The 27,981-nt window shown below is 31.7% G+C and overlaps 1 protein-coding gene across 2 annotated transcripts in view; it reads left to right on the top strand.

The window, feature by feature from the left end:
• LOC105422954 (uncharacterized) overlaps nucleotides 1–27,981 on the top strand; it is a 292,571-nt gene that overhangs the window by 258,167 nt on the left and 6,423 nt on the right. For both annotated transcript variants that reach the window (XM_089084187.1, XM_089084189.1), the window contains exons 5-11: nucleotides 6,339–6,479; nucleotides 16,040–16,249; nucleotides 16,876–17,136; nucleotides 20,809–20,925; nucleotides 21,053–21,166; nucleotides 21,334–21,477; nucleotides 27,540–27,742. In XM_089084187.1, the coding sequence (XP_088940313.1) occupies nucleotides 6,339–6,479; nucleotides 16,040–16,249; nucleotides 16,876–17,136; nucleotides 20,809–20,925; nucleotides 21,053–21,166; nucleotides 21,334–21,477; nucleotides 27,540–27,742 (1,190 nt within the window). The remainder of the gene's footprint in view (nucleotides 1–6,338; nucleotides 6,480–16,039; nucleotides 16,250–16,875; nucleotides 17,137–20,808; nucleotides 20,926–21,052; nucleotides 21,167–21,333; nucleotides 21,478–27,539; nucleotides 27,743–27,981) is intronic.

The following is a 27,981-nucleotide window of genomic DNA, read 5'->3' on the forward strand; positions in this document are numbered from 1 at the left end:
GCTTGTAAGAAAAAGCTTATGCGATGATTGACATTTTTTTCATTCTTTATCGTGGAAACATCACTTGTATAATGAATGAATTGAATATCTTATTAAATTTATCTACATATATTATCTACATATGAGATACTGAAATTATAACATATCAATTATATTTATATACTTTCCAAATAAATGTGTACACAAGATGATAATATTAGCAGCATTAGTCGAGAAATCTTTAATCATTTATTTCTTAAAATTCTTTTCTGTTATCTCAAGAAATTTCAATCCTTGTTGAAGAAGAGTTGAGGATACTTGTCGTGTTTATAAAATAAATATTTTCCAGAAAGGAGGCAAAATGCAAAAATCCGACCGCGATTTGCGATCAGTGTACTTTTCGTTGAACGTTTCCTATCATTATTATTATCGCTTAATTACATGTGTGTGAGTACCGTTGCGCGAGTTCGGCTGGAGCTTAAGGGTTGAAATTTATGCGAGTGATTCGCGACGGTGCTCCTCGCTCGAGTTCTCTTGCAGCGCGTCGCCCGCGGAGATGCAATTTTGAAGGCAATTTAACTTGAGCCACAGGAGCAAGCGTAAGCTATGGGCAAATGTTTACTGTGAAAATCGTTATAGTCCTTCCGAAAGCTTCCGGATCGTGCTCTCACGAGTGCTCTCTCTTTCTCCCCCCCCTCCTCTCTCTCTCTCTCTCTCTCTCTCTCTCTCTCTCTCTCTCTCTCTCTCTGCTGCCTCCCCCTGCTCTCTCACCACCCTCTCTCTCTTTTTCTATCTCTCTTCTCGGGAACGAAAATCTTACGCATGGCCGCCTAATCCTTCTATTCCCTGGCTCCTGTCCCGCTTTTCACTTTGAAAATCGAAATCTTTTTATCTAGAAGATTTTTCTCGTTGTTATAATATAAACGATCTCACGATATTCTACGGTAGGCAATATAGGCACTCATGAAATTTTAAATGAGCAATTTTCAATTAAAATCTATTATACATTTGCTATGTTGTTAATAGTAAATTTCAAAAACAAAATGTATATGCACAGTATGCGAACCAATTTGCAATTTAATATGTACATGTAGCATAATGCTTATATTGTTACGTATATATGCTTATATTGTATTATGTAAGTTTATCATTTTTAAATCGAAATTTTATAATTTAAATTCCTTATTTCAATTTTGAGATCAACGACATTAGATATTTATATGGTGCAAGTTCTGTAGGTTTATTATTGTCTTTAATAATATAAGAATACAGATTTGTGTGTGTGTGTGTGTGTGTGTGTTTTTAAAAAGACATCCGGTGGTTAAGAATGGAACCCTGTGTACACACACACACACACACACACACACACACACACACACACACACACACACACACATACACACATGCACATACACCTTTGTGAAAAATAAGATATTACATTAACTGCGCTTAAATGAATGAATCTTAACAATTATTTGGAATATGTAGTTACGTTTATTATTAACTCGTCATATATTTTTCATAGACGGCACCCTAATAATATACCAAAATCCAATTTCGATATTGACAAAACTACATCTCGTTTATAAAATTTAATATTTAACTTGTTTATTTTAAAGAAAAAGTAACATATTGATAAATCCTTTTGCTACCATGCCTCTCCGTCATGTATATCGACGCCAAATACACAGTAATTTTTACTTAAACAATTTAGTCAGTTGGAACGAAATTAAACTATACTTTTCTTTCTTTTTTCACTGACTTTTTATATTAATTTTATTGTTTCATCGTAATATTCGTTCAGTTATCCTGCGTCATAGACGAAATATTTTACCTTTTGTCGGAACACGCATTCGGCTTCCTTAAATAATGGAGAAATTCCGGAGTTTCTCGAGTAATAACAGCCAAGCATTCCGACTCTGTAATATCGCCCTTCCTCTCAGCACCTTCCACACATACTATCTTACATTTTACTCGCTTTTACTGTAGCACCTTCGCGTCCTTTGTCCGTATCCTCGGTACTCCCGCGAGTACGCGCGTACCAAACCTTCTTCACTTCCCATCATGGCAAAGCCTTTTGAATCAGGTTTACGAGAACGAGTCTTGACAAAGCATACAAAATATCGTTTTCCTAGCTTAAACGCTTTGGTATATTAAATAATCAATAACGTCACATTTCCCAAGATTTCCCTACAACCGTTTCCTTCCTCAACCAGTTTTTTTCTTCTTCAACATTTACCTCATTAGTCAGTGAATAAAACATTTTTGATCAAAATGAGGCCAAGCGAAATGTGCACGAAATAAAATGGGATACGTCTCGTGTATGCGTTCCACAGCTCGCGACATAAACGAAATTTACGGCACTTGCACCGCCTTCTCATTCGCGCCAAATATTGAACCGTCTAAAACAATAAAAACGAGATTTATGACGTACGATAAATTAAGTATTTCCACGTCACCTTGCTCCGGAAAACTCCTGTGTGTGTGTGTGTGTGTATATATATATATATATATATATATATATATATATATATATATATATATATATATATATACTCTTAGAAAATACGACGAAAACTCGACGAAAAAGAAAATGAATATACAAATGAATATATAAAATTCATAGCATTTTTAGGCAATCTTTAGATTTGTTCCAACAAGATGTTTTGTTTGATACAATACGTCTACCACTACTATAGTACTATAGTAGTGGTATAGTACAATATAGAAATATTTTGCAAAAAGAATCGATTTAAGATAATATCCATGTATAATTTCGAATAAAGGAATAATCTGACAATGGATAAAATATAGATTAATGTTTATAGAACTAACAGATTAAATCTACATAGTTACAAACAATGAAAAATTAAATTGTATTTACAGCGCGTGAGAAATATATTATATCGATAAATTCTTTGTAGAAGAAGATGAGATAATTGATTTTATGAATGACATTTTTTCAATAAAACAGTAATTTAATATTTGTTTTTAATTATGGATTTTGTAATTTATAAATATAAATAATTACAATAAAGAATAATTACAAAGAATTATATAATTTAATAGCATATGCCAAGCCAGCTTTAACATTTTTATATTTTAATAAAATATTATAAACTTTTTATATTGAAATTATTTAGATTTAATTCATTTTGTTCACTGATTATAAAAAAATTTATATAAATTCATAAAAAAGATATGTACATACAGACAAGAGATAGACAATTAAAGGAATTGTTTTATTTATATGATCGTGTATCGATTGTTCATATATAAGAAAAATGTATTTTTTTTGTTTTAAGAAAAATAATGTTTGAGATGTATTCTCTTACATGAGCGAAAACAAATAATAGCAAAAAGTATAGTTGAGACAGAATGATAATTTTTCTACTTCCAAATGATTATGAACGATGATGACGTATCCTCGTAGTTTTTCTTATATGCATGAATGTCATAAATCATGACATTAACAACAAACTTTCATTACTATCTACTTTTTCATTACTTTTTAAAAACTGAATTGACTATTCACCAAGCTATTCTCTTTAGATATCGAAATCCTTTGTCCATCTATTCGTGCCCCATTTTATTTCGCAGAAGTCTTCTTTGCATTTTCAACTACTCACGAATTCTCAGAACTGCGTTAGTTGCTCTTTTATGGTGCACTTTACGGTCTTTGGGATGAAATTCAGTTTTAGAAGAATTCTAAAGCGTACCGGTGATTGTACTACACTTTTTTCTCTTTTTCGCTCATCGATAAAGTCGACATGAGCGAGATGGTTTGCAACGACATATAAGATGTCGCGGAAGAGCTGCTTTCATCATGTCTTATACCAAAAAATTCCTAGGAAATTAGAAAATGTGGAACGATGAAAACTGAGATGAAAAAGATAAAAAAGTATGATTGAAAAATAAATGAACGAAATTGAAAGATACTGTTGTAATTACTTGTAACGATTGCTTCTATCTCCTTACGAAACAGTTTGATTTAAAAGTATGGTATAAAAAAGAAATTGTAGAGTTTAAGAATTGAAAAAATGGAAACTAAGAGAGACATTTGCGTTTATAATTTATGAGATTAGAATCGAAAAGTAGAAATTATTTTTACTAGCCATTTTATTGAATATAAATAGGATAGATAGAAAAATGCGATAGAAATGCAAAGAAGTGAGAAGAACACCTTTAAGTAATGAATAATGAAAATAATGAATTAGAATAATTAATTGAAGTAAAAACGAATAATAAATATCTTATATGGAGTTTACATACAGAGCAAATTTATTGTTTAACTCTTTTCTAGAATATAAAATTGTAAAGAAGTTTAGTTTGAAATTGAACGGATGGTCCGCAATCATATTAGAGTCTAACAAGAATGTCTGACTGATATATATGTCTATCCACGCGATCGAGATCAAGAGGCGAGAATTACTTTTTCTTTAATCACCTATTCTATCGGCTATGAAAATAAAAACGCCTGCGATCGCGGCAGTGACTGCCTCTCGAGAGAATTTCCGCCTCGCGCCCACACTTTGGCTTTACACTTTTTTCCACGAGTCGCTCGGAAGCGCCGTCGGCTTCGGAAGCGTTTGGAAAGGAACGATGGCGTGCGCGCGCGCGCGCGTTTCGGAAAGTGAGGTGTCCTTATAAAGAGCGGTCGTAAAGTGCTGAACGGGTCGTGCTTAAAGGGTCGTCTTCCGGGGCCGGTATTACTTCGAGAAGTGCACTTTGCGCTATTACCAATACACGAAACATGACTATGCCGGGAAATGATAGAGTCGAAAGGCGGAGACACTAGCTACCTTTAAGTCGGATCTCTCCCTGTGTACGTACTTCTCTATATAAGAGTCCCCGTTCAGAGACTCGTCTCTGACGGAGAATGTTTCTATTCTCAGTTTTATCTTGCGATCCACCCTTTAAAAGTATCGTCGTACCTCTTCGGCCTACAAAGGTGTCGGTACTATTAAGAATACTATAATATTATTTCAATAGGAGCGTTTCAGCAATTCGATCTCGAAAGCATTGCTTTCATAAAAAATTCTATAAATTTTTATTCTCTTGTGTCTAGCACTCGCTGACCTGACTTTTAAAATGTAAAATTATTCCCGCCGTATATATATCGTTTTCGTATCAACAATTAAAGTCAAGTTATAATTTTTTATTTATTTATAATTCTTGAAGAAATCCATTTCTCTATGTATTTAATGTCACTTTTATTTTCATTTTTGTATATGTATACGGGAAAAAGACACATCACAATTTTATTTATATAAAATTTATATATAGACAGTATCAATCCAATGTCTTGTTGTGATCAAAATTCTATTATAAAATATGAAAATGATATCTTTGGATTGATCATCTAAATGCGTCTGGAAAATTGAAATATGAGGACTGCACCTCAACAACTTGAATTTGAAAATGGATTGAGGTGCGGTTAAAAAAAAAATGAATCAATCTTACTTAGGAAACAATACCATACATTTCCGCTTCGCGGAATACTCTTGAGTGGATTATTCAAAAATTATTGCTTGTCACTGAGAACGTGCATCGACTGGATGTTACGTGAAAGTTTTCGCGATGTTTCGCTCTTATCCAGGACGCGGATGGCAGGCGATCAATCCTGATGTCGGAAACTCGGAAGAGTTCTATCACGTTGGCGAAATTGATTTAAAGACCGCATCGTAATCCTTTCGTTGAGAAAGCTGTCACCGAGTAACGAGACTCCCGTTCCATTAATGTGAAATAAACAAAATCGGTAGTCTCTCTCTCTCTCTCTACGTAATGTTGTTGCGCGCACATTTTCCCGATGCATACAAATTACTTTGTCTTGGCGGCTATTTTTCTCACCCCCCCCCCTCCCCCTCGACCACGACGATCAAGGCAAATACGGTCTGGCGAAATTTCCCTTTACGACCATCTTTTACACCATCTAATCCTTCTCATAAAAGAGCCAGCGAAGCGCAACTTGGTTGGCGCTACAGAACGCCGCAAGGAAGAATTCGAGAAAAGCTTCAAGACGTTACGAATAAAAGGAAGGATCTCATTGAAATAAAATCGAGACGAGATTTCAACACGGATTTCGGCGAGAAACAAATCGGGCGGCGGCGTTATCGAGCGCCTCCTAACGGCGATATAAATTCGATCGGTCGTACTCATCTCGTAGTAATACAATACCATTTTTAAACGAATAATATTTGAATAATATTTGAAATATATATATATATATATATATATATATATATATATATCATGCATAATGCATGCAATCATAATTTTATATTTATATCTCAATTGCTGCGATAACGTAAATACAATACACATTTGTAACAACATAAAAAAGTAAATTTATTTTTCAGAGCTTACCACAAACACCAGCCGGTGCTGGCGTCGGAAAAGCAAGCGCTAGCGGTACCGGTTCGAGCACTGGAATGGTCAATGGTGCTGGTGGTGTCGACCATGAAAACATTCGAGACGGCGCTAACATAGATACAGAGCTCGTAAGTATACAATTCGCAATTCGAATAAATCGATGTGTGCATGATTTTACATGTTTGCGCAATTTTTCAAATAAATTAAATGTAAAATTTTATCACGATCACGATGTACATAATTATTCATTACTCGAAAATCGAAGTAATCGAGGTGTATAACAGGATAGACGGCGTATTTTCTAAATTGCGTTCTAAGATCCCTTCACGTAATAATCAGTCGCGTAACTCGTATTTCAAAAAATACTTTTTTATCTAGTACTTTATATAGTACTAAATATACTATAATAGATATCGCAATGATACTTTTTATGGTTCTATACCTATAACTATAGCCTATTGTAATATATATATATATATATATATATATATCCTATATATATCCTATATATCGATCCTAATTCGACAAATATCGATAATAGTTCGTGATTAGGTTAATGAGTTTTAGCAGGCAAAACGTCATCATCCAGCGAAATGAAAGTGGAACAAACCGGTTCCTTCCTTTGTCGATAACTCGGAAAGTTTCTTGCACCAAGCGTGCCACCGCGACAAAAGTTTTATCACGGCTAAAGAACCAACCGACAAAGCGGCTATTCGCTATACCGGGTGCTATTGTTTATTTTGTTCTATTTCAGTTCGAGCAGAGCCCCTTTATTGCCATGTACCATGAGACCGGTAATGCGAAGGAAAAAAAAAAGTAGTCACACGGGCATACCACGCGGGAAATCACTGTGATTACACTCGACCTGATCTATAAAAATTCTACATGCACAATTTTATTTAACATTACGCACGTTATACATATTTTGCGAGATTAAATTTATAAATTTTGCGAGATTAATATAAATTAATAGAACTTCTCGAATCTATCGATAATAGTTAACAAAAACGATACCATAATTGAGTGTTAATAATGCTGAAATTAAATAATAGTTGTGTACATTTCTCGCTTAATTGTTGTTATTTATATATATATATATATATATATATATATATATATATCATAAGAGATAATCGGTGTTAAGTGAGAGGATTAAAGATTTATGTTTTTGTGCATAGTAGAATAAGTTAAAAAAAAAAAAAAAAAGGAAAGGAAAGAGAAACAGCAAGATTCCGGAAAGTATGCAATACGAAATCTAACCAGATAGTAGCAGCTAGCTAGAAATTCAGGAATTAAGCGATTACTTCCGAAGTTAACCATTGTTCCCGGCAGTCCATCAATCCGCCTCTCCGACGATTCTCCCTGCCGTTTTTTTTTTTTTTTCGCACGTCGATCTATTCGTACGGAATTAAAACCGTTATCTGCGTTCCTCCACCCGCTTCATCTAGTTTCGAAAAGCAGAGGGATGAGCAGTAAAGACTGGATGAGGGTTGAAATCCATGGGCGAACGTCAGAGAAAAGGGGTGCGAATACAGATGGAATCGACTGGTCGTCCGCAAAGATTGCGATCTCACGGTGATATGAAAGTCCGTCGGTATACCTCGTCACTATTATTATTATTATTATTACACATCTACTTTTTTTTATAAAAATAACGATTCTGCTTTCTTTTATACTTATTAACTGTACTGTTCATTTTCACAAAAAATATTACAAAAAAAATGTATATATATATATATATTTAATATATACATAATGCAAATTGATGTTTACAAATTGCAAATTGATGAAAGAATTTTGTATTTTTACATGCGACAACACGATAAATAAGTAACAAAGCTATCTTTGCGAAATCTAAATGGATTGTCAGATCGACATTACTCATTTAGTTTTATGGATATTTTTAATCGAACTTCCGCAGAGAACTCACGCCTGCTGTGATTGTTCGTTCCGAAATGTCGGCGCTACGATAGGCGTCAACAATTTTTTCATCGCTTTCCCCATTTTCTCGGTGCTCTTCCCCTTTCCCATCACAGTTGGATTTTTTGCAATTTTTTCAGTGTCTATCGATTTACATGCGCCAGCAAAATCGACAATGCTTACGTCGTTTGCCGCGCTCGTCTAGCAGTTTATAATCGAAAAGTGGAATATGAGTTTCGGTGGCAGGCACAGATGAAACTGGGCACGTTTTATCGTGCTTACGACTCATTGTAGTCGTTGTCCCGTTTTCTACATATTTCGATATACATATATATATCTTACCATCTCGGTTTTCGTGGCCATCTTTACGTATTTGTATATTCATCTCTCTGCACGCTTATATGACAGAAGTGAAATTGGAAACACGATACACCGGGATCTACAATATTTATATCTCGCATATTCTCATGTCGATATATGTAACGTGTAACATTCAGAAATCATAATGCATTTTTCTTTATGCTTTCTTTCAGCTGCAAAAACAAACATGCTATATATACTTAAAATAAAAGTCTACATGCGTAATATTTAAAAAGATTAAGAGAAAAAAATTAAAATTCATATGTTTAGATATTTTCATCTGTTATATTTTTATCTATATTATAATATTTATATGTTGCAATATTTTTTATGTATTTTAAATATGAAATATTTTTTATAAATATAAACATTCCTTTTTGCTATGTATAATCTCTATAATCAAGAAAGACATTTTTTTTATTTTAAAGTTTTATATATTTTTATATAATAATATTGTAATATACATTTTATTATATATATATATATATATATATATATATAATATTTTTAAAAGTTATATTACGGACAATATTACATAATATTATCTCTTGTTCTTTTACAGATATATATTCAAATTAATATTTAATATATATAAAATGTGTCTTTTTGAAAAATTTTTGAAAATTATTAAGTGCAGATCTTGAAATTGTTTGAATAAATCTTTTATACAAATTTCCATAAAATTACACTACGTATGTGTTGTGTGGATGTTTTTTACACTCTATCTTTAAATCGTGAGCATTTTCTATGTGCATTTTTATTACTTAGAAATTCACATATTAATCATTACCTTGCATTCTTTTTTTATCGCCTATTTTATAGTCACTCTACAATCAAGAAAATGAAAAATTGAATGTTGATGTTTAAAAGTATCACGATATTCTTGGTATTCGAGTCTTGTTTCGAACATTTTTACAGCTTATAAATTCCTTCGGAAAAGAACTAATTTTGTAATTGCAATCCCAATCCTTTCGTGAAGATAAAAAAAAAGGCAAAAAAAACTTATACTTCATCGCTTTTCGTGCTTATTTTCACAAAGCACTCTCTGATTTATTTCATCTTTCGTTAATTGATAATTTTTCCTATTATCTTAATACAATGTGTTTAACATATCTTTTATTATATAATTATATTGTATAAAGCTAAATAATACTTACAACAAAAATTGGCGAGAATACTTTATTTTAAATTTGAATAATGTATGAAATCCTCTGATGAGCTATCATTTTACAATATATACAAACAGAAAATGTCCCGTTTAATAGTTTCACCTATTTAAAGAGGGATTAATGCTCTTAGGATTAGTCATCCTTTAAATCGAAACTTCTTTGTTCTTTTTCTCGATCGATGAGTCGATCTCGTGAGCGCATTTAGGGACGACACAGACGAATCACGAGCGTAAAGGACTATCCCGTGTGTCTTGTAGCAATTCTCTGCAACAAAGAAACCAATTCCGTTGCCATTATGCCGCCAATTTATTTCCTGTCTTACCTTGGGTTACGCTAATCTCGAAACCTCTCACAGAAGTAAGCATTATCGCAAGGTTACATCCAAGTGGTATTATTCGTAAATATCCGACGTGGCTTCTTTAAATTTTGCATATATCTCGTTCTTCTCGATTTTATTCTAATTTAGAGGGAAGATAAAGATAGAAAAACGTGAAGAAAAATTATCCTTGTTTGTTGCGTATTTGCATAGATATAGTCAAGGAATCTTATGAAGATGCGTACAATACATCCGATTAATGCCGGTACTCGCTATATTTGCTTAATTAAAAGGTAGATTAGCAAAATGTCGGGCTGAAGTTGCAGAGTAACAATACGCGCGGTATTGTGATTATGCAAATTTCTTTAATTTCTCCCGAGCCATCTGCGACGAACGTTAATGTCGCGTAAATAAAGGAACTGAGTTGTGGAATGGAGTGCTTCTTAAACGCTGCTTGCATCGAGACATTTTTTTTTTTAACTAAGAGTTCCGTGATGGACATTCAGAGTACTACAGAGAAACATAATAATGACACATATAGACTGATGAAATAAACGTAATATTTAAATCAATACGTACAAATTCCTTTGGTTTTAAACATAATATCTATATCTTAAATTTTTTTATCTTGTTTAAGAATGTTTAAGACAAATATTTATTTTCCGCGATGCTAGAAATAGATATTATGTTCAAAATCAAAAAGGAATTTGTACGTATTGATTCAAATATTAAATTTATTTTAGCGCTCCGTATCATTATTATGTTTTTATGTAATATTTTGAATGTTCGTTAGCCCATTGTGAATGCATTCTTAATTAAAAAAAATGTCCGGATGCAAGCAGCGTAAGAAGCACTCCATCCCATACTCGGTTCCCTTATTACGCGACAAATAATACTCGTCGCAGATGGCTCGGGAAAAATTAAAGAAAATATATAAGATTTCAAAATATATTTAATTCCTTTTTAAACAATAAAACTTTGTTTTATAAATAAAATTTTTTTCCAAATACAATACAATATATAATTGCATAATATTGATGAATTGATGAATTCGCTTATCAGAATATCAATTTTCTTAATTTGTTTCAAAATTTGTTTCTTTTATGAAGGATTGAAAATATTTGACATATTCTTGCAAACAGAAAAAAAAAACAGTTATATAATTGCTTGACGTAACGATGAGAGAAGTGTCAAACGTTTCATTAAGTTGGATTCATAAAAACCGCAGCTGGCCAATATAGAAGAAGAATAGAAAGAATAGAAGAAGGAAGATAGAAGTGTGTGTTTTTGTCGAAGAGAGAAAAAAAATATGTAGTAGATGAAAAGAATAAAAGAGAAAAAAAGAAGGCTCGACGCAGTATAACAAAGAAACGCTTGGTAACGCGGGGGCTTTGAATTCACAACCCTTCCCACCGCCTTCCACGTTATTTTCTATCTGCCCAGCATTATGCATTTTTCTTCGCTTATATCATGAAAAACGTTTCATATTCGCATTCACAAGTGGCCACGAATCCGCTTTATTAAACCCTTCAAGCGCTTGAAAACGCACACGTAAATTATATAAGCATTGTAATGCTGTAACATCTGATGGAAATGATGAGCACATAGAAGAAAAAAAAAGATTGGACGTTTCTAATTCATAAGGCTAAATAATGAGAAGCGTAACACCGAGCATTTTTAGAAGAAATTAAAATAACTGTACATGATGTAATAAAAACATATATATACGAAAAATTTTTTTACGATAAAAATTATAAATATTCTTAACACATATATCCATTGGTAGTATTTCGTCTTTCGATTTAAAATAGCCACGTTTACTTAATATCTCTGTCCGATAAATAAGATATCTTGAACCGTTTTCGCAATCGATAAAGCACAGAATATTATTTTATACATCGAATCGAAAATTGGTTATTACGATAGAAAATTAGAGACATATACATATTTATGCGCGCATGCGTATATACACACACGTATACGCGTGCGCGCAGAAAATCTGCAGAAAGAAATTATATTTTCTTTCTTTTAATCACATCGCATGTAGGATTTCCAACTATTTTGAATCCTTCATCTTGAGACGATCGGATTATTCCATAAGACGGTTTACATTTTGCACATGCAGTCACTGCAAGGGATAACGTTTCAGCGATGTAATACTATCCTAAATACGCTTTCGTACGCTCACATAATCCCAAGATATCCAGATCTTTGAGTAGGAAGAATGTTACATTGCCGGAGAAACAAAGCTTCCGTTGCAAGTAATATAGTACGCTTAAATTTAAGGAAATTATTTATAAACTATTAATAAACTTATTTTCGATTTATGTTTTATTCTTCGATGACTCGAAAAAAAACTGATGACTTTTGTAATCTACATCTTTTTGATGTAGTGCAATATATAATATCAATATTCCTACAAATTTTTAGGATGAGATTATCCTCTTCTAATTCTTCTAAAAATAAATTTTTCCGACATATAATATTTAATTTTTGAAAAACTGAATAACGAAGTTGTGTTTATTATTGTGATAACGTACTTTTTTTATTCACTTTTTTATAATGTACTTTTATTAATCAAAATCTTTTTTTTTTTACGTACACGCAAATAAATCGAGTTAATCACAGTTTTAAGTCAATTAACGATATTATCTCTTTTAGATCGTAATATTATCTATATATATATATATAAAATCTGAAAGAAATCTTTAATCAATTACTTATTTATCACTTATTTATCACTAATCAACCATATTAGTAAACTTTCATGTTTTCTACTTTTCTAATACAATGGACGTTATTAAAATTTAATTGTTATAACTTATATGATTATAATTGTATAAGCAATCTGATACATACAATTAATTTTAAAAGTTAGTTCGTATACATACTTCGACGTTACATTTTCTTTTAGATATCACATTGATGCATTTTATCATCTCATTAATGAGTCACGTAAAGCAAACAAAATTATATCGCAAATGTTAAAAGCTTTATTCAAAGTATCAAAGAGCTTCTCAGGATGCCGTACGTTCTTTTCATTTTTTTTTTTTTTTTCATTTGATTAATCTCGCTTGCAAAATGTTCCATGTTTCCCGCACTTTGTTCCTTAGGCCTTTGCATTTCTGTCCCGTGTGGCTTTCAGAATTAGATTTTTTTCTTTTTTTGAAATAAAATTGAATTAAAGTTTCCATCAACCTACAAGAAATTTTATCTCTCCTTTTTTGATCCTTCTAATTTTTCATCAGTCTTACGATTAGTCTTTATAAGAACAGCGTCGCTGTTTTAAGAGAAGTGCCCCACTTAATTTTTTATCATATCTGATTTTCTTCATGTAAGACCTTTCATCCACGGGGATAAATTGCTATCTAATTGCGTCGTCTTACACAATGTATATTTTATTATTATTATTAGAGAATTTTTCAGAAATTTTTTTTAATAAAAGAAATCAAACGATCGATTAGTATATTTTTATCGTTATATTTTATGAAGAGAGGGAGAAAAAAAAAGAAAATAGATGTTGCATATCGGAATTAATTCTGATTGTCAATCTCTGTGTAAGAAAAAATTGTAGAGTATATGCATATTATCAAATATCCAATATAATACATATGTTTATTAAAAAATATATACATATACATATTTATTAAAAAGAAAGAAGGAGTAGGATAAGTAAAAGAGTAAGCAATGCAAATAAAAATACAATTTTTAAGATAATTTTAAATTTTATATAAAATATTATAAATAAAATAAAATATATATATAATTTGAAGTTCTATATATAAAGTATATTATAAATTGCAATATAATTTGTAGTAACAAAAATAAATGATTTTATTCCTTGATCGATGCTACTTCAATAGATATAGTTTAATTTCTTTCTGAAAAACGGACATAATCCAAATTGAGAACATAGAAAAGAGAAACCGGGAACAACACTAGAGTATTCACTTTGTTACTTGCAGTTACCGGAAAATAGGTGGCATGGATGGAAACGCTTTACGACCCGCGGAAACTTCGTAATAGTACCGTACCGTTACGACCTCCCGACCCTCCGTTTCAATAAACTAATTGAACCTAAAACTTCTCAAAGCCGCGTAAAGTCCTAGTCGAACAATATTCATCCGCCGTCATAAAATACCACATTACAAAGTTAATGCTAAAACGGCTATGTGACATTTATTAGAAAACGATTATGAGTGAGAATTTTAAATAACGTCCACGTTTTTTAAAGAGAATAATGACATTCAGAAAAGTTGGAGAGAAACGAACGCACTGCGTTATTAATTTCATATTTTATATGTGTCAAGCTGAAGGCTAATTTAAACAGCATCCAAAAATACCTTTCGTCATTTGTTAATCTAAAAAAATTATAATTGTTAAAATTTTTAATTAACGACAATATGGAAGTGTAGTCAAGTTTTGAAATACTGAAAGAATGCACATGCGCGCGCGTGAGGTTAACTTAATTTTTTTTTATCGAAAATATTATGCAATACTTTTTTCAGTAAAGCAGTTCTAACGAAAAATGTTGAAATGAAAACTTATTTTGTATTAAATACAAGTTTCGAGAATGAGTGCCGGAGAATGAATTGCGGTGATCAAATTACTTTTAATCAGTTAAACCTCAGTTAGAGAGAGAGAGAGAGAGAGAGAGAGAGAGAGAGAGAGAGAGAGAGAGAGAGAGAGAGAGAGAGAAATTTAGGATGGTACGCGTATGCGGTTAGAGTAAATTTTCACACTTTCGCATTAACTCATGTATCCCGACCGACTGTTGGCGTTGAAAGTTTCTATACCACCCGTGAGTTGAGATGAGAACGTTATCTCGTCGATGTTGCATTAACGGAAGTTAAGCCTGAGCCATTTGAGAATTCTCTGTGGATCATACAAGTTTATCGCTTATTCAATTACTTTTTTTAAAACGCAGTAGAAATGATAAGCGAAAATTATTACATGTAAATTATTCTCTGGATCTGCAATACGCAACACGTATGAAGTAAAAACTATATGGGGAAAAAACTTTATAGTAATAATCAATCATCGCTCGCGTTCAAATGCAGATCCAATTTAATTATATTTAATTGTATAATCGACACCGATTATTGACAAGATTACCGTACCGTACCGTTGGTATCTGTTTTCTTCATACATCTATTATGTACAAAGTGCAAATTTAGATGCGCGTTTCCGAAATGATATTGCCGATTACCGAGATAATCAGATGCGAGCCAAGAACTTGACGATCGTTCATGGCGGAAATATTACCTCGTCAATGTCGCATTAAGACGCGATAAGTTTAAGTTGGAATCCAATTTGAACACCCGACAGGCTTGTTAAAGCTTAAACCTCGGTTGTGAGTGCAACTTTGATGCGATGCGCAGATTTAGCATTTCGCCAACTTTGAAACGAGCTAACTCAAAAGCGCGTCCCGCGGCGGGGGCGATTCGATAGCAGACTTCTACCAAGCAGATTCTACATTCCGCGCACGTATCAATTCGTGAAAGTCCTGACAACATTATGCACGAAATTGCACGATGGAAAAAGTTCGGGAATTATACATCGCCACCTTCTAACCTGCATATCTAAATACGTAAATATCATGATCGTCATCGTGATTAATTTATATTATAATTATACGCGCGGATGAAGAGACGTAAAATTTTTTCAAAACTACCTACCTTCCATTAAGAGACAGATCTTTACGTTGAAATTTGTAAGGCAAAAATGATAAAAAATTAAAAAAAAAAAAAAAAGGAATTTTAAAGTATTACTTAAAATCTTATCTTTATTCGCTAAATTTGTATTATTCGTAGGTTTATCGCTGTTATAACTAGATTCACCGCGAAGATAGTAGGGTAAATTTGCATGCACCGCGTTATCGTATTACCTGTATATACCCAAGCAAACCCGTATACTGTTTCAGGCTTTGGTGTATCGAGACGGCAACCTCGTCTCAGGCTCACTCGAGGCGTTGGTACAGCACATGGTGCCTACGGAGGAATATTATCCCGATCGAGCGTATCTCTTTGCCTTTTTGCTGAGCGCGAGACTCTTCATCAAGCCGCACGAGCTTTTGGGTGAGGTTTGCGCTCTCTGCGAGCATCAGCAGAATCTGAATGGAGAGGGCGGTAAGGTGAGCATCGGTATACTTCCATTCCGCGAAATGACACGGAGCCCTTCGCCGACGTCCACGGAGACCGCGCGTTTCATCCATAGAATTATGCACCCGTACTCTTTCTTCGATCTAGTTCTTTCACCGCGAAGATATAAAGAGCACAAAGATTGTGTCCTTCTTTCCATAAATAATCTCTCGTCTTTTTCTCTATCGCTGTATATATATATATATATATATATTTCAAATGAAATAAATCGTCCTCTTTACCTTTTCAGCAAATCGTTAATTATTAAAATCCTTTCCTTTCAAAATTGATTGAATATCGAATATATTGAAGTATTCCCATAAGTAGAGCTTATTATTTTTTGTTTCTGTATATAATGTGAGAAGTACGAAACAATTGTCTGATTACTGAAATTTATTTATTTTTTTGTTTTTTTTTTTTTTTTTTTTTTTTTTCATTTATATACGTAAAACAGCGCTCTAATAATCTCTCAATGATATTAATCTTGATTTCATTTTTTAATAATATTTTATTGAACGCGCGCCACCGCGTCACCGCGTCGTTATATTCCTCTCTTTAGGAAGAAAATTCATTTTGACAATTGGAAAACGATAAATTAATACGTACGTATTATTTTCAGGAACGATTGCATCGTTTCGTACCGCGTCTCGTACAACTGCTGGCGGAATGGACAGAGACATTTCCGTACGACTTCCGGGACGAGAGGGTGATGGGTCACGTCAGGTCTATCACGCAGAAAGTCGCTGCGGTCGACGCCGCGGCCAGGCAGGAAGTTTCGGCGCTGCTACAAAACTTGCTGCTACGACTGACGGCCCTGGAAAGGTACGAAGAGGGCCTGGCCAGACTGGCGACCGAGGCAGCGACGGAGCAGCTTACACAGGTTCGTCGAGTTTCGGTACAAGCGCCCATTTGCGGCCGTCAGCTTGCATTTCGCTGTCCCGCTTCGGCTTAGTTAGTGGCTTAGCGTGACATTTTCGCTAAACTACATCGCCGATCTCTCCGACGGGTGCGAACTTTCTACGTCGCGATCGTCACCCATCAATTTTTTTTTTTTTTTCTTCAAAAATAAAAACAAGACGCTAATAATATCGGCGGCGCGTGGGCAAATTGTCTAATTGATAAAAATGACGGCATTTCGACGGCACTTCAACGTTTGAAAGTGTAGCCCTTTTTCCGCAGAAAATTTTATTAAAATTGATATACTCGCAAGTAGATACACGTCATACGACTTTTCGTATCCGATAATTGAGATGCTAAAAATTTGAAAATGCACAATTTCTTATCGTATTAAATTGACACTTGTTATCTGTACAAAAACTCTTATTTATAAGTCAAACAATTGCAATCTTACCACTGTACATCGTTACGTCATAGAATGCAAATTACATCTGTGTGTATGTGTGCATTAGTTCAGTAATATATATATATATATATATATATATATATATATATATATATATATAAAATTGTAATATATATATATATATATATATATATATATATAATTGAAATTATAAGCTGCGTATAACGTTGAATTACATAAAAAATATTATATGTGTATATATATATATATATATATATATATATATATATACACATATAATATTTTTTATGTAATTCAACGTTATACGCAGCTTATAATTTCAATTTAATTATATTATTAGTCAATAAAAGAGAAAATATTCGAGTACACGTTCAATCGTGCACTGACCCGAGTAGATCCGAGTATTGTTTCGTAATTTCAATCGTGGATTTATATTCACCATAACCGGCTCGCCATGTGCAAAGCCCGATTATTCGGTTTACCGTAATCGCATCGACCCTTCGAGGACTTTCAGCATAATGAAGCGATAATATTCTCCCTTCGGGGGATAATGCCCCGCCTCTTATGCATTCTCTCTCACTTCCGACCGCTCCACACATGGATCGCGCTGTATCAGGACTGCTAGATTACACGAGAATGTCGGTGTTTCCGTTCTTCGCATATCCACACGCATATATCGCGTACACACACATACACACACACACACACACACACACACACACACACACACACACACACACACACACACCGATCGAAACGCACAAACTTGGGGCGTCCATATGCGCGTGCACTTTGCGCGGTTAGTCTAACAGGGTTAGTGCAGTTTCCATGCCGGGAGACGTTAACCATTTCGTTAATTTGATTATCGCACACCTATCTGCCGCTTCTAACACTCGCTAATAGATAATTTAGAACTACATTAGTTTATTAAATATACCGGACGATGTCATGTGCGGCTAATCAATATGAAAGTGCTGCTTGCGTTTGAACGCTGCATGGAGAAATCCATGTTCAACTTACACACACGACAATTTTGCTATAAATACGTGCTTATTTATGTGCGGGATAAATAAGAAAGTTAGGTATTCATAGGTTAAAAACGAAAATTTCCATTAAATTTACGAGATAGAATTTCTAGCGAATTCATTCCAAGAAAAATGGTATTAAAAAGATATTTACTGATTCAACAAAAAATGTTAAATTCGCAAAATTGTTATAAAAAATAAAATACTTTTAATACTTATATACTTTCCCGGACATGAAAATACAGCTTTTGTTTTGTGGAAACGCTCAATATATCGATATATATATACACATGATTTATTTAAAAGAGGCAATAAATATGCGATAACAATTTATATTCTCCTCTCTCCTCTTCTCCTTTAGGACTACTTGTATACTTAGATGCTTGACATAATCCTCGTTTTTTTTTTTTTTTTCTAATTTCATTCGCATATAAAAGAGCAAATTATGATATATGATCTTGCGATCAAAACACAGCCTGCCTGCGGTTTATCGTTTGATCACGATTTCTAATATCTATTACAATCTCTTTGTTGCTACGTCACAAACTATGTACATGAACAAAAGCCACGGTGACTATGCGGTCGCGGTTGCTTCTTTTCGTTTTCTTTAACGTATGTGACTCGTAGTTTACGCGAAGATTATTTATCTCGAGCTTCAAGACAAGCTGGAAAAGAAAGACGAGAGCTTGTGTAAGAGGCAGGAAGAAGAAGGAGAGAGAGAGAGACGGGACGGAAGAAGCGGCGTTCGAGCTCTCGTTCCGGCTTATTAAACCGCAAAGTTCGCTTCGCCGCGTTTTTCAACTAGTTTTGTACGTGCCATGACGACAGCAACTTCACATAGAAACGAGTTATAACGCTTGAGACCAATAATACTATCCTTAATATCATATTTCTCTCTCTCTCTCTTTCTCTCTCTCTCTCTCTCTCTCTCTCTCTCTCTCCGCCTCCCTCTCTTTCTCTTTCTCTTTCTCTCACGCTTTCTTCAATCTCCTATTATTTTATCCTGTCTGAATACTTCTATCGAATTTTATATTCTTTCTTAGAAAATTTTATTTCATAAATTAATAATACAATATTTGCCATTATTTCATAACAAATATTATTATTTTTAATTTGAAAACCAGAAAAGGTATATCATCATTTTTCGTATTTGCAGATTTCAAATTATAATTACATTATTGTATTTGTCAGTATGATGAAATAATTCTAATAAAAAATTGTATTATATGTTCATCATATTTCCAAGAATTGTTCGTTATATGTTACACCTTTTCTCAGAGTAAAAAAAAAACCATCTCTTTCTGCTCAAAAATGAGAAATAACTTACGAGACCAATAATGAGTTTTTGATATTTATTTTCTTTCTATCGAACAACTTTTAAGTGAATTCCGTATCTAAAACTAGCAAAGACACCTCGAGATCACGATTGCATTCTCTCTTTTTCTTTTAACTTTTAATTTATTTTATTCTTTGATTCAAAGTTTTATTTTTAAAATAAAACTAAAAAAACGTATAACGTGTATATGTATCTCTATTACCTCATTTCTTATAACACTCAAAAACTCGTCAAAAGATGCATACGTCCACATGTCCTACGTATACTTATAAATCGAAAATTCAAGGATTTAAAGAGTACATCCCAAAAAATCCATGCAAGCTTTATCTTTCTTTCCTCCTTTCTTCTTGTCTCTGGCATTAACTTTTGAAATATTATTTGAAATATTACAATAGAGTATCGTATCAAGAAATCAAATAAAATAAAGTGAACAAGAGCGAACGAAAGAAATTGAAACTCTGAGAGATCGAAATCCTGTCAAAATAGATGGAAAAATATAAAAGTCAATAACATGACAATTGAGATAAATGTTTATCTTAAGTATCATCGATGAGTTTTCCTTTTTTTATGTAAATATAATTTGTTCTTATTGTTATTTTTTATAATTTTACTATTTTTTTAGGCTACTTTTATAGGCAAGATTTAAAAACAATGAGCTTAATTTTGAAAACAATATGACTTTATATAACTTACAAAAATTTATATATAGTTAATAGAACATTATAGAAAATCATTAAATTTAAATGGTTTTAAATATAAAAATACCAACTATTAATATGCATCTTTGCGATATATTATCGATATATTTGCGATATCTGGAAACACTATTCTAAACATATCAGTATAAATTACTATTTTATTGTTTAGGTGGATATCACCGAACTTTGCCCATCAGCTACTGTGCTAGCCCAACAATTAACTCATGTGGAACTTGAAAGGCTCTCTTATATCGGACCAGAGGAATTTGTGCAGGCTTTTGCCAAAGTGAGTTTGTTTTTAAAAAAAATTAAAATTACTTTATATTTGAATTATTTCACAAATACTTTTATAACATTTAATAATTATCACGGTATACATATTGATCGTCTGATTATTCTGATTATTCTATCAGGAATCGCCGCATTTAGAAACGTCTTTTAAAGATATGAAGAAAACCCGGAATCTTGAATCATATGTTCAATGGTTTAATAGATTGAGCTATTTCGTAGCAACAGAGGTCTGCAAGGTAAATATAATCGCTGTAACACATATTAATATTCTTTGGAACCCATTATAATTCTTATCTAATCAAGATTCTTTGGTAATAGATAAAAGAATATTTTTCAAATTTTTCGATTTCGAAAAAAATAGTAAATCTGCGAGATAAAAAGTCTCTCCGTTTTTTTTTTTCAGCACGCAAAGAAGAAGCAACGCGTTCGTGTCGTTGAATATTGGATCGAAACTGCTCGAGAATGCTTCAACATTGGCAATTTCAATTCTCTAATGGCTATCATCGCTGGTCTCAACATGTCCCCGATATCTCGCTTGAAAAAGACGGTAAGACAGAAAACAGACAAAAATTTCCTTTTAAATGAATAGAAAGAATTTATGTTTTATAAATTTATGTCTATTTTAAAAACGAATATTATATATTATATATTATTATCTTTTTTAGTAGAAAGTATACATTTAGAATTTCTTTTATATCTCTATTAAGTAAAAATAAAAATAAAAATAATACCAAATAATTATAAAAATAATATTAAACTTATGTAAAATTTATCTTTATTATTATGAAAATTTTCTACAACCATGTATTGAATCGACGTAGTTGCTCAATAAATTTTATCAAAGTACAGTAACGAATTTCGCGAAAAAATTGCAAATTGAACAGCATCGATAAACTTCATTCGCATAGAGATATTCGGGACAATGCATGCATATGTTTCTCAATTTTTTTTTCGATGATCCCAACGAGAGCATATTTGAAACGAACTGTTCGCAGAACGGTTAGCATCGGTGCATTTTTTACGTTAGAATTGCAATGTTAGAGAGAGGGGGATAATGGTGAAACGACACAACCGGTGTACCCATTCGTTTACACCCCTTTCGCGGGATTGCGCGTCAGAGCAATAAGCGTCCTGTAATCCTCGTAAATCGAGAGTAGTGTGCCATGACGTTCGAGTGTGACAAAATGCCGAGAATCAAATATCTGTTAAACGTTATTTTTTTCCCCAGAGAAAAAGAGCTATCCAAAGCAATTTCGATCGTACTTTCGTATATATAAACGACTTAAGTCAAAGACTGTTAGATAATCTTTCTTTTTTCGAAAAAGACATTTAAATCGAGAATGATATTTCATTTTAATTTTTACATCTCTATAGAAATTAGTTCTTTCCGAATGAAATTTTCCAATGCATTACAAACGGGAAGGGAAACATCAGGCAATTATTTTATTTTTTTTTTTTTTTTTTTCGAAAAGAAAGTGAAGACAGAGCAATTGAATTGGCTCGATTGAATTTTTCCTATCGCGGTTGGCCGCAGAAAAGATCCAAAATGTGGCTCGAGATCTGGGTTAATTAAAGAGTTTCAAGTTAAACGACGTTACTCGGCAAGGTTGTCCTCGCGCTATTCCATTGCTGTTCCTTTCGTCTCGTTGGGAATTAGCTAATTGCCCGACCAACGTTCCACGTCCACGAGGGAAGACTCGCGCCATTACGTATTCTCGATTTCCATGCGGATGCACTCAGTCCAGAAATTCCTTTAATCCAGTCGTCGGAATACTCCCGGCGGAACACTCTCTCGAACAGCACAGCTTCCGAAAGCTCCCACATATGTTTAATATTTATCTCAACGACGGGGCGAACTGTGTTGCCAAACGACAAGAAAAAAAAAATGACAAGAAACCTTTAATAAATAAAACACCGTAATAAAGAATTTATTACAAAAAGTTGTAGATAAATTATAAGAAAAATAATCTTTTTAATATATATACATATCTGAATAGTTACAAATTGAAATCTTTTTTTATCTCAAAATCTTAAGATATAGATAAAAAAATATTATCCTTAAGCTTAAACAATAATATACATTTAATACTGTAAAATGAAAATAATGTGACAGTTTTAAATAATAATACTAGTGAATAATGATACATTTGATATTTTCAGGCATCATTTTTGCGTGAAATTCACAAATGGTTGAAAAATAATTTATCAAATATATAATTTAAAAACGATTTGTGTTAAGCGACGAGCTAAACTAAACTAAATATCAGAATTTTCTCGACACATTGCAACATATACAAAAGTAATATATAATATTATTTTCTATTATTATATGTGAAATATTTTAACTGTGTATAAATACTATAATCCATTATATCATTTAGCTAATGAGAAGCTAATTATAAATTAATTAAGGCACAAAATGGTTGACTTCAAACTTTACAATAATAATTTGCAAACAAAGTGAAATGTAGATTGGAAGAACAGATACAAATCAATTTTGTTTCTTGCATTTGCATTACTATTTGTACCATTATTTTTACAATTCCGCACATCCCTTATTGCACCATCGAAATATCATCAAATACGAATCTGTTTGCCGCAGAAGGTAATTTTATAACTTACCAAGATAGAAGAGAAACGACATTACTCGTTTCGATGCGAAACGAAATGCTGGCAAAGAGAACAAACGTGTCTGTCATGCGCGAAAAAAATAGGAAAGCAGAAATGATGTGAATTTTATATCTCTCGTGTGACGAACGAAAAAATAATCGAAATACATATCATTCGGAGTTTCTCGTTTGAAGTCATCGAGAAAAAATTCCATTGATGGTTGTCATCATCACATGCAACTACACATTTCAATTTATCTTCTTAATATTACATATCACAAAATTTCAATATCACAAAATTTATCTGCATAAAAAAGATAGCTCTTTATTTGGACAAGAAAAAGCAATTCAAAATAATACAAATAATTGTATTGGCGATTTATTTTTCTGAATTCAGAGAGAGAGAGAGAGAGAGAGAGAGAGAGAGAGAGAGAGAGAAGTAACAAATTTCACTATTATTTAGAGCCAGGATGGAAGTTATTTTTGTAATTTTAATACATGTACAAATATCAAGTATATGTAAATATTATATTAAAATATAAATATTTCAACAATGAATCTCAAATAAAAAAACTGTATGTTATTTTTTACAAAATTTGAAAGTCAAATTTATAGTAGAGATAAATTAAAATTAAAATATTTTTCAATTTAATATTAAATAATTTTGATCAATATAAAAATTGATTTTAATAAATTAATCAAAGAAATCTGTAATTTAAGATAAATATAATATTAATATATTATTTTGATAGCTTTTATATATATTATATAAATATGTAAATTAATATATAAAATATACAATAATATTTTATATAATATATATTTTAATAATATCTTTCACATGTTCTATCTTTATATAATAATAATAATTCATATATTTATATAATATATTTTTAATTTTATTATTTTACTATTTTACTTAATGGTATTTTTTTATTTTTTGATATTTATTTGGCATTTGAAAAAGAAACAAAATTTCTTGACAAATTGCTGCACATTTTATGATAAGAAGTACGTTCATCCTCTTGTTAGTAATATAACCATGCCACGAATCGAATCACAAGAAATATATACGGACTATGGAAAGCTTTTTCCTCGTTTTCAATTACAAGTTTAACCAACCGTTCTCTTCTTCCTTCCCTCCTCTCCTCTTTTCTCTCCCTCCTCCCCCCCCCCCTTCCTTCCTGTATGTGGCGCTCGCGTAGCGCATATACACATACATAGCGCACACGTACCTAATATTTGATGAGCGACCTGTGCTACATACAAAGTTCATTTGACCAAACCAACTGATTTATATAGAAGATGCGCGAAATAATTGCTGAAACTATCAACGAATATATGGGGAGAGGGGTTTGCTCGGTAATTTTCGTTAATGAAAATTTAATGCCCCCTATCTTTGTGCTTAAAGCACGGCTAGAACTGTATTCATAAGGTTATCATGAAAGCAATGTATGATATATTTTGTGGCAGTTAGATTGCCAGCAATTAACCAATCTTACCATAGATAGTCAAAGATAACACATTATGTGCACCATGAATTTCAAATTTTTCTCTACACAATAATATACTATACTAACTGTCCTTATATTTATAATTACATTATTGAATTTTAAAAGATCTTTCACTTTTCAAGAAACTCATTATGTTTATTTTTAATTCCACTTTTATTTTATAAAGTATATTTATTTTACGTATATCATCACTTTATTTTGTGCCGCATAATTAGGCTTGTAATCATACTCACTGATAAAATGAAATTTCTGTATATTTTAAATATTTCTACACTGATCAGTACGCACACGCGCGTACGCATGTGTGTCATTATAATATAAATAAAATAATATGCATAAGATCAAAACATATCAATAGTGTATATTTCAAAATGTCAATATGTTTTAAAAATTAAATTATTTATATTTTTATATTTTATCAATTTTTAACATTTATAATATCTATTTTTATCTATTAAATTTCTTAGGTTGAATAATTCCAATTCCTTTTCCGATTAAAAGTTATGCTACTGATATAATTATGATAATATGATTCTTATGATATGTTAATCAATTAGATTTTGCAAACTTTAAATCTTCTAGCTGCTGAGAAAAAGCTGCTTTTTTTAAAGGAAATTCTTTATATTACTTGCATTTTCTGTATCTCGTTCCTTGCTTATTTTGCTGATCTTTTTCTGGAAGGTAGATTCCATTTCTTCGATGTGATAGTATTCCGTCCTTTCCAACGCAACCAGTTTCAATTTATCTGGCAAGAGTCCCCGATTGCTACTGTTTTTGCTCTAGACGAGCATTTCCGGTGGAGTCGAATCAAGCTAGGCCAAGAAAAATGGCTGCCACGTCGGGCAGAAGGAAGTCTCTAGAGACCAAGTAGCTGCGAGACAGGATCAAAAATTAAAGTTTCGACAGATAAATAGGATTTTACAAAATAAAAGATTATTCATAAAATAAATAATATACTAATTTTAAACATATATCTCATAAAGGAAATTTTTATAATTAAAGATAGATTTTTTAGAAAAATATAAATTCTTGATAAATGTATATAAAGATAACTTATATTGAGGTAGTTTATTTAATTTTAATTTGATATTTAATCTCGGAAGAAAAGAAATGGAAAATGAAGATATCAAAGATGGACTTGTCAATATTAAGATAAAAAATAAAAAGATTAAAAAATATGGAAGCATTTTAATTATATTTTAATTCTGAAACTTAAATCAAATATTATCTAAAATATCTAAAAAATATCAAATATCTAAAATATTTTTTATTGAGTTTTGCATCAGATCAATCAGACTAAATATCAATAAAGAGAAATTCAATAAGAACTTGTAAATTAACTTGAACTCTGAAATATCAGCTTAAATATGTATTTTGCTATTGTTGTCCAATATTAACTATTATATGAGAAAATATCTTGTATTTAAGAAAAATATTGAACTTTGACATATTATTAAAACACATAAAAAGTATCTACATTATCTATATTAATACTTTGTTACTATGTAAAAAAGAAACGTGAATTTTATTAGCATTACATTACTATCTACGTATCTTACATATAATTTAAATTTTGTTTCAATATATATATATATATATATATATATATATATATATATATATATACAGGATGTTCCAATAGTACATCACTTACGTGCAAGTGGAGCGAGTAAAACTGAGCGGAATAATCTTCTATTATTTTGTGATTTTATGCCTCCAAGTGTATAAATTTATTTTAGATAAAATATCACAGATAATCAATGTATTTGCGTACATATTTTACTAAAGTGACAAGAAGAAATCACTTAATAACATAAATGTATTTATGGTAAAAAACAGAATTTGTTTATTGCTTATTTTATGCAAATGTATCAAAGAAATTGCAACTCAGTCGCGGAGAGCACAGCGAATGCATTAAATAATTTATAGTAACTTTCAACTAAAAATAATATAACAACAGTAACATACAGTAAGATACGTCTAATGATAATTATTGTATAATATTTCATATGCTAGCACTTTTGTGTTATCTATCTAAAAGTTATCTATTTAATAGAGTATCTAGCTATCTATTTAATAGAGTAAAGTCGATAACTTTCTATTCATTATGCCCCACTATATTTCCCCTATATAGAATAATCGAATAAATTATAGGTTGAAAATATATGTAAGCAATACTATGAAGTGATAATAATATAATAATGATATAACATGATATAAATGAATGCCAGAAATAAATGCTTTTTCATACTTCTATACTATTACATTTGTTGAATATTCTTACGACATATAAATGAAGCTGATAATTTAGTATTTTTCTTTTATTTTTTTCATATTTATAATCGTATAAAATTTCTTATTTTAATACTATCTCTTTGACTCTGTTTTTACAATTCTAATAGATAATTATCATATACAATTTTAATTTCTTTATATTTTAAAAATGTATTTACGTTTATATAAAGCATACATTTGTGATTTTTTAGTGGTCAAAGGTACAATCTGCCAAATTCTCAATTTTGGAACATCAAATGGATCCGAGCAGCAATTTCAGTAGCTACCGCAGCACATTGAAGGCCGCAATGTGGCGTAGCGCTGGCGCTACAGATGAACGCCAACGGATCGTAGTACCTTTCTTTAGTCTTCTCGTAAAGGACCTGTACTTTCTCAATGAAGGTTGCAGCAATAAGTAAGTAATGTCAAATATATTGACATTGATTTATTGATATAATTTTACAATATTACACACACACACACACACACACACACACACACACACACACACACACACACACACACACACACACACACACACTATATATATATATATATATATATATATATATATATATATATATATTTCTACATGTTTTTTATATAAATATAGAAATATAAATTTCAATGGAGATTATTGATTTAGAGTATCAA

Source organism: Pogonomyrmex barbatus, unplaced genomic scaffold (assembly GCF_055798465.1).
Source record: "Pogonomyrmex barbatus isolate J1 unplaced genomic scaffold, ASM5579846v1 scaffold8, whole genome shotgun sequence".
Taxonomy (NCBI): domain Eukaryota; kingdom Metazoa; phylum Arthropoda; class Insecta; order Hymenoptera; family Formicidae; genus Pogonomyrmex; species Pogonomyrmex barbatus.